Genomic DNA, 9,758 nt, shown 5'->3' on the forward strand with positions numbered 1-9,758 from the left:
TCATACGTACATTTATTATCTGATAATTGTTAAACTTGCCACTGTTAAAATTCTTACTTACCAACCAAATGAACATGATCAAAACTGATTGACTAAGTCTAAATTACGATTTAATAATTATATTTTACACGCTTTTTAGCGAGGAACTATTGTGTAATTGTAAACGTTATTTACTTTACAACAGTTATATCTACATTTGCGCTGCAATTCCACTAAGTAAACCAAGAAAATTACGTTTCGGGTCATAATGCTATGAACCGAAAGTGGGTAGTAAACTCGAAGTAAACAAACAATGCGGAAGTAACGTTTGACTCTCGTTTGGGATTTCTGGACGAGATATTGTATTGTAGACAACACACGAATCCATCGTAACAATAATTGAAATTTCATAATATTTATGTCCGACCACAGAAACGAGTCATCTCTTCGACCATATGACCGATCAGTGTCGTCGACACAAAAGGAAGCACTCAGTAATTCGCTGTCCACCATTTGTAGACCCTCAGCCGCGTGTCTGTCACTTTCAGTCGCACACGGCTAAAAAACACAAATGAAAATAGGTATGTTGTTCCTACATTCGCAATGTAGTCTACTAGCAATATAGTGTCTACTCCGGGGTTCTTTGCCAGCTCAACATTCTACAATTGTGAATTCATTTTGTGTGTGGGGTGTATATGGGTGTGAGTGATTGTATTGTTTATCCTTGTATATATGTTTATTTTGAACTGATGAGCCGTAAGGTTCAAGGTAATAAAGAACTGAACTGAACTGAATTTTCAACAAATAACTGGATGGCGACATGTTTTCCCACAGCGACCGAATTACTGATTTGTGAATTTCACAAACATCCACCCGCGATGTGACGTAATTAACGTTACCCAATTACCTTTTCACGTCCGATTGGGGAATCGAACCCCGGTCGCCTTGGTGAAAGGCAAGTGCACTATCCACTGCGCCACCCGATCACCCGAGGAACTTGTCTGACAATGAGATAGATATCAGAGTGATTAAGATGTTGTGTAGCCATAAATCACATTTGCTGAACATAAAATTTGTTCATCAAGAAACTGACTCGGTAAGGTCGTTTAAAGATGAATATTGTAGAGAAGCAATTAGTTTATAATAGAATAATTGAATAATTTGAGATATTTTGCGCTGATTTTTGATATAAAACACAAGAGTAAAACTATCTGATTTCTATTTTAATCATGTCTTGTAATGGACTACAAATAGCATACATCAAAGAAATGGGCGAGATTTATTTTTCTTCATACCCGCGAAAATAGCACTACCCCAAAATTTGGTACTCAGTTGAACAAATATTCTCGATGCTGTCATCTGCCGAAGTTCTCTAAATATATAGACTAATTATAAGTTAAGTCGCGATTCTATCATCTTATATGAAACTTAATGAATGTGTTGGGTCATTTCAGTTTCAATATTAAATCTATGTATTCAACCAATTACCAAATAAAATCTTCAATGATAAGCTGTTTTTAACAGAATAACAAAGGTAACTAATAACAAAGCGTTATGTGTGTCAGTGTGACATTTATACCCACCTTTATCAGATACAAACTATCTCTGGCTAAACCAGTTAACAATTGGTTAATTGTATCACACACGAACTATACAAGGCAGTGACTGTTACTGTGGCTATCTGTTAAAACATCGACGCGAATTTAAGAAATAGCCTAGCATTTAATAAAGTGTCCTTGGTCGAACGTGTTAAAACGACACTAATGACGTATGATTTCATTGTTCTTCGTTAATGAGGTACACCGTCTAGTAATTATTGTGTGTTACGTGAAACGATACGTTTGATTATATTAATCAATGTAAATAGCCGCGTCCACTTAAGGCTAAATGAGACCTTACAGATTATACTTGTGATTTGTGTAAGAGTTATCACCCTTGATACAAATTGTTTCCATTATTTAAAAGGTTAAAAAGTTGTGTGTTACTGAATAATCAAAGGCTTTTTTAAATAGAAACTATTATTCATAAGCATAGGAATACACAATAACTAAGCATATTGTATGCAATCATAGACATTTTACATGCCCTTAAATGCAATTTGATATGACACTGACTTGTCATATATATAACATTCAACTATGTTCTGTAAAGTTCAGTCAAAACATAAACCAAAACACATGATGTAATAGCACCAATGCTTCTTGATGACGTCACACGTTATCTCCTCGGCATCATCTTCTCCGTCACTTGACTTGTATTTTGATGAGGACCTTGAGAATGTTCTGTAAATCAACAACAACAAATTATTAACCTTTTTTCTTTTGGCTTGTACTATATGAGATCAAGGCAAGCCTTTAAAATCGAAAATTCTACAAAAATATATATGTTTCTGGTGATATATTTATATGGCTTTATATAGTGATCACCTACCGTTGAACCCTGTATGCTGGCTGTCGTATCACAGGTGGCGCCAGCGTTTCCTGAACCGGAAGTGACGTTTCTTTCATGTGGTAGATGTTGTAACTGTTCATAAATGGCGAATATTCGTGAAACAATGTTAGTTTACTGGTACACAAAACATTTTCTTTCTTTTCCTGGGGGTAATCTATTACAGGCACTGGGTAAGGGTCCACAATGGACGAGAGTAGCCCCGGCACCATTTCATAACTGGAACGAAGAGACAATCGAGGAGGATAGCGCTTGGCCATGCGTGTAGATACGGCAGATCCTGCATCGGCATTGCTATGTTCATCACACGACTTCATGATTCACTCCGCGAAGTTTAGTTCCTACTACGATTATAGAAACGCCATTCATCCTGTAAATGAAAATGAATCATGTATCTGCTTAGTATTAAATTCCACGATCTAACATGAAGGGTTAGCAACGGTGTCATTGTGCGGAGATCTCACTTCTTATCTAGCCAACATTATCAAGTTTCTCTTGGAAATGTGTAAGGATTTTTTGTTTACCCACAATGGTATAAGTTGATATTATACGAAAAAGTCCTAGAAGTACCAAATACATTTGATGATTCATGATTCTGCAGTCACTGTTTTACAGTTGAATGAGACAAACCTATGGAATATGGGTTTTTTATTTTTAAGAGTCAGTTTAAAACAACGAAAATCAACAGAAATGCAAATGTAACCTTATAACTTTACAGCAATGTGGGAAATCAACGGTTCCCTACATTCCCCACGAACTAATAACGTAAAATGGCAAGTGTGAGTTCCCCACAACGAAGTTTGGGCTAAACTAATCACGTACTCTCCCTGTCTTTTATTGATTTTAATCACTTTCACTGATATATACAAGATTTCATATTAGTATACAGTTAATCTCATATATTGCATTTGCATGGCATTGTCACTATATAGCCTCTTTGGAAGCTGTGTCGTTGATGGGACTTTAATTACCATGCAGCAGGAGATATAATTCTCAGCGTATTAATACAACACTGACCGGAACTACAATATCCAATATAAATTAACATGACGGCTAATGAAATATCGCTAGGCATTGTGAGATTTGACAATGTCATTGTAAATTTATGTGCAAAATAAAAAATAATAAAAAATACTTTTATTACAACAAAAACAAGACCAAGATCAGCAATATCGTACAAAATTCACATCGGTTAAAATCACCAATGCCGGCAATGGTAACATGCTATTTTAACGCTCATGCAATTTATCAAAAATATCGTCTGTTACACTGCACTGAACAACAGGGGTTCGTTACAAATGTCTGAAATACACATATTTTATAGACCTACTGACACATATGTTACAGACCTACTGATATGAGTCACAGCACACATAAACATTTCATACATTTGTAATGACCCCCTGTGCTCCGTCGCAAGATCACTCACTTCAAACGCGTCTAGCAGCCACTGTTTCCTCAGTTTCTGACGACATGTCAAATAACGAGGATGGTATAGAATCTACAGACTGTAGCAAGATTCCCATACAATCAACAAATAAATTCACGTCTGGATTCTTCACATAATGACCAAAGAGAAAAGTTCGAATTAACTTCCAAAAATAACTCCAAAGCGGAGGGCAAGGTCGGATTTACGGTGTTCACTGTATTTATCCATGCGCTAAATTTGTTCCGGAGAAAAATCGAAACAATTTCAAATCTAACTTTCAGCTCAGAGTTCTATTGATAAACTTAAATCACCCTATAAACATATCATACGCAATTGTATTTATACTGAATTGTGGAATAACATTGAAGTGTTATTTAAAATTTCAAAGTACTACTTTGTTTGCCAATCAGCAAGCGACAAACACGCTCTTCAAACTATTGTACGAAATTTTGTGGACTGTCGATAAGGCGGGCATTTTGAATTTAAGATATAATTTATAAGTTAAAAAAGAACATAAGAGGCAGAGAAAACGTAAATATAAGCAATGAACTGTTTTTGTATAGTATTTATGATCTGTTTGAATGACACAGCTTTGCAAGCAAACAAATCATAATGCATACAAAAACAGTTCAATGCTTAAATATACATGAAGCAGCAGCGTTTTAAAGACAGTGAAATACATAATTTTGCGAATGATTCATAAATCCAGTATAATATTGAGTTTCGAAAGAAGCTTTCGTACGTGAAATGAATTTTCTTTTTTTCCAATTTTTGATTCAAATTACTTTTCTATGTCATCGCTATCGTTATTTGAGCTTTGCAGCATAACAAAATATAGGAACTAACAAAACTACGTTGCATAAACGAAGCGTACAAATTAATTAAGTAGCACGTATTAGGTTATTATATAGATATTGAATTGTCTCCGAAAAGGAATTATATTCACAATGCAATTTTTTGTCTGCATGCCACCAAATTGACAATAATTTAAGTTTTGTGATTTTCTTCATTTGAAAACAAAAATGGAAATTACAAAATTATGCGAATTCCTGGTATGCAAATAAGACCACAGATATGAGATTCGGTCTAGACAGTGTAGTGTTGCGTATGTATGTCTTGCTGTTAAAGGACTTTGTACATGTATGTGACCCCGCAACATACTGACACAGGGAAAGATTAAAGAAAAGAAAAATTCGAACCAAAATTATATTATTCAAACAAAAACTTTCTAGCCAAATAATACAAAACAAAAACAAAAAACTCACCAGCATGCCAAATCGCTCTTTCGGTTATTCCAGAAACTGACCCAAACAACGTCAGACCACACTGACCAAAGTTGGACTAGAATTGCTTTTATTATAATAAGGTAATTAATTACCCATCGCCTACACCATTGACAGATGATACATTTTCAATAAAGCGACCCAGGGCAGTACATTATATTTGACAGATTATCAACATTTATGTAATAGGGCAATAACCAAAGGTATATCGGACTGACCTATGTGTACCTGTAGGGGAAACTCGTTGTGTTGAGTGTATGCATGCTACTGGCCCTTGTTGATGTTAAAGTAAAAAGCCTTAAAGAGGCTTTAAGACGAAACGGGTTTTCATAGATTAAATCAATAGTAACAATAATAAAGGTTTATGTGTATAAATAGTCTTTGTCATTTTATAATACGAACCGCTATCTAGATCTGGTAACGTTACCTACGAAAACATATATTCCATTACAATCGGACGGACAGACTGGTGGTATCATTAAAGCGATGAAGTAATGCTTTTTTCTCAACTTTATTATTGTTTTAAAACAAGTTATTTCAACGTGTATTAATCATCTTGTTTTCCCGGATGATATCGCTGTTAATGTATGATGTTATACGGGTAATTAGGCTAGTCAATATTCTGTTTGAATTTCAATCTTTTGATACAACTAGGGTAAGATATTGTCCATTTATGAAGATATCACTGTAGTAGTAAGCATTATGTAGGAGGTTATTATTTACAGGCACAGATTGTGACAACAGGACTCACAAATATCAGTGACCATCATTCCTCCATCTTTTATTACTCTTCCAAAATTTAAAAATTAAATCCGGATATTCCGGATTTATCGGAGTATGGATATGGAAAATGATTTTACTCAATATCCGAAAAATATTAATAAGTGCAATATTACCATTACTATTAATAATAACTCCGCTTTGACTGTTTCACGAGCAGAATATCTGTACCACCTGACCAGTATAATATAATAACCACAGCAACATTAGAGTCGGAAAGAGAACAACATTATCTTTAAATGGGTGTAGATTTAATAACTGAAATGAATACAGGTTGTACAGGTATATGTACACGTATGAACATATAAAACAGGATACACATCAGAATCACAAGTATATAAATCAAACTCTACCTTGACCTCCTCTGGTATACCGGTAGGGGGTGGGGAGGTTTATGTAGGTCAGTCTTGATTTATACCGTTAATATATTGACATACATTAATATACACTCCCTTTCTTTCCTCCTCTCCTTCTTGGCTCCATTTAAAATTATTTTATTATTACCTGGAACTAGACAAAATGTATTGCACATAATTGGAAGCACTGTTTACGGTTAACCTTTTCCGGGTAGACGTCTTTATATAAACGTACTTGGTTGATTAAATTAACTTTCTTTTCAAGTAAATATTATCATAAAAAGAAAACCAATTGTCTTAAAAGATTTAGTAAAATAATAATAAAAGAAAAAGAAAACAAGGATAAAAATACAACATGTAAAATACAGTTTCTCTAATGTAACGGTGAACGAATCAAAGACGTTTCCACTCGTATTCGTCATTATTCGACTTACATCCGGGCTATATGTAACTTAAGAATATACTTCATGTAAGGTAACGCCTTAATTCCAACATCTTGCTATGACTAAGAATAAAAAGTATGATACATGTAATGATAGAATATGAACTGATACATGTCTCCAATATTTTATCAAAAATGTTAAGTATTAACGCTGTTCTATTTGATCTAAGCAGTTAATGTGTAAGTACGTACGCTGTTCTAATTTAGCTAAATCTCTCGCCAACGAAATGGTAGTTTTAGCCCAAACTCTCTATTGTGTACTTCAATCTATCATTACTTCAAACTAGTCAGCTTGTAAGCTTCATACAGTTAAATATTTCCTATTAAGCTAAAAAAGACTACTAAACTAGAAATGTATTTACAAACTGAACAAAATAGATTATATATATACATATATATATAAATATTGATATTATTTGTGTTTCAACAATGCACCTTATGCGATATGCTGTTTCGATTCTCCTATCAGCAGCCAGCAAAGTTCATGTATTTTTCCTCTTATATACATGTACCATCAATCAGAGCAGTTATCACTTAAACCCCATCAAACATTTGAGGGCACAACAGTAAGTCCCCAATAATGCAGGGGGTTTCCACAGTTGTTTACTCCTGCTACATACTGTCGGAAGCAGCAGGTTTATTCTCATTTCAATCCCCAATCTGAAGGGGAGGAACGATAGTCACACGCAAAAGTAACACTAGCTACACTCGTACATGTAACAATAGATAGATTCAAACGGTAAATGTGTCTGGCTAAAATAACCGCCAACATTAGTACTATATCACTTTAGATTTGTTGTATTGAAACAATCCAATTACATAGTAACATTATTTAGCATGTTCTACTTTATTTAATTCAACAACAAAAATATCGTCATTTCGGTCATAAAGAACCAACAAAGCCAAACTATTGGTTGATCATAATTTCTTTTTCAGACAATACGGATCATTTAAGTGAATTCGACTTATCTACTTTCTGTTCCAAATACAATAATATACATATTCGCTAAATGCTGTGTCGAAAGCGCGATGCATTTTAAATTGTATCGGATCTACATAAGTTAATTTGACGCTGACAGTACGTACAGTAAGAATACACTGAACAAATAAAATGTTGATCCTTGGGTAGTTACAACTCCAGCGCCACCTGTTGTCGTTTCAATGACATTCGGCGTTGTTTCCATGACGACGCTTGCCGTTGTGGTTTCCTCCCTTCGATCCAGATATCCAGCATCTCCAACGTGGATTTTCCATATGAGAACGTTAGCTCCACTACTGCCAGTAAAATCCATGGAATTCAAATGAAATTTGTGTAATTTGTTAACAGAAAACCACAGGAAACCCTCAGTGTCAAAGTTAAAAATATCAACGAAGTTCATACATTTGTCGTCAGACATGAAATTTGTTAGAGTTCTCATTTCCACGTCATTGAAATTATCTAACCCCTGTAACGATTGATCATATTCGATGTTCCATCTGTAGATTGCGTTTTCAGCAAGAGACGCGAAGTAGAGGAAGTTTTTCCTGCTATAAGTCATGCCAGCTGTCTGGGACGGTCTATTTCCAACCTTCCGAACGGATCCCGCGAAATCTGACCCTGGGATGGAGGTCACGCTTGTGGGGATCTGATACAACGCGTAACCGGAAACCGGAGCGTAGTATAGATACTGCATGTCATGTGACATTGCGATACCATTGATACCAGCAGCGACCTCAAATATTTCCCCAAAGATGGTGATATTTCCGTTTCCGGGTTCCGGCAACATAGATGGGTGAGAATGAAAATGTGAAACGTTCTGTATACGGTCATATACTACCAACCGGAAGTCAAAAGTATCGGATATGTAGGCAAATCGAGGCTCATTGTCGCTATATTGGATAACGATATCATTTAGGAAATTTGTTTTACGATTCACAACCTCATTTGGGAATTCATGTCGAGTGACCTCCTCCATTGTATTTATATCATACACGACAATTTTAGCAGGACATAGATTTTCTGTTTCAGTACAATCAGTTGACAGAAAGTTGATTCTTCCGGTATCAATTATCCACATCCAGCCCGTGTTCGGATCAATCTCCATACCTTCCACATACTGCAAGGCGTGACAGTTTCCCAGCTCTTGCATGTCCCAGCTAGGAAACGCCTGTAATACCGACGTCCCGTTTTTAACAGCAATCTTATTAAGGGTCGCTGGTACGCCGAGCCGCCATCTTGGAACAGTGACGTAAACATCGTCACCATAGACTTTCATTCCAGAGATAATGTTATTGTTAGGAATGTATTCTTCGCTTTCAATCGCATCTTCACGCGCCGCATCGCTGGACCAATCGTAATCAATTACCGTGAATTTATGTATAATTTGCGGATCATTGCACTCATTTTGACTTAGTGACAATGAATAATGGATATTGGTAACCAAGATAATTACAACGAGGGACACACAACATTTCAGTAGTTCCATCTCGAACGAAATTTAAGAAATAGTTACAAAATGTATTTTACGGATTATTTATATATGGAACAAATAGCAGATATAAACTAAAAATTACCAGATCCGGGTATAAACAAGAACCAAGTCCGGGTATCGGGTAACTGTGAAAACACTCTGTAATAATTGTCATGTTAGATGGAATAGGCACTGATGTAATTATGCAAATATAAATCATGAGGGGAATCTCTTAAACATCCTGATTGCGAGGAGGATAGCCGGTATATCTGAACTATGTTAACAAATATTTGTGCATACGTACATGATAGGTTTAAGGTACAGTGTTAGATATTTACGAGATGTTGATTTGAGTGTCATGGGGTGTATTTGAACCAGGAAGATGTCGTACTCTATTTCTTAACACGTGTCCTTTAACACGTGTACACTGCAAACTGGGCAGAAACATTTACTCAAACCTTTGACGGTAAATTGTTTTGAAGTCTTCAAACACAAGTATATCCGTTCTAAGAAGCCTGTTTCGAAGAACTATGACATCAAATGATGTCTTGATACTTGTATGTCTATCATAGTATCGTTATAAATAAGCAT

General features: G+C 35.4%; 1 protein-coding gene across 1 annotated transcript; it reads right to left on the reverse strand.

Annotated features, from left to right (window-relative positions):
• Positions 1-6,153: 6,153 nt before the first annotated feature.
• LOC110457067 (major royal jelly protein 1-like) lies at positions 6,154-9,217 on the reverse strand. The gene has a single exon (XM_021508162.1). It carries the CDS (start codon positions 9,180-9,182, stop codon positions 7,779-7,781), a length of 1,404 nt encoding a protein of 467 aa, XP_021363837.1. The 5' UTR covers positions 9,183-9,217; the 3' UTR covers positions 6,154-7,778.
• Positions 9,218-9,758: the final 541 nt, after the last annotated feature.

The sequence above is a fragment of the Mizuhopecten yessoensis genome, unplaced genomic scaffold (genome assembly GCF_002113885.1).
Source record: "Mizuhopecten yessoensis strain PY_sf001 unplaced genomic scaffold, ASM211388v2 scaffold9023, whole genome shotgun sequence".
Classification (NCBI taxonomy): Eukaryota; Metazoa; Mollusca; class Bivalvia; order Pectinida; family Pectinidae; genus Mizuhopecten; species Mizuhopecten yessoensis.

Bases quoted from the DNA above. Each gene is read 5' to 3' on its own strand.
- LOC110457067 (XM_021508162.1), bottom strand. From the start codon at position 9,182: ATGGAACTACTGAAATGTTGTGTGTCCCTCGTTGTAATTATCTTGGTT.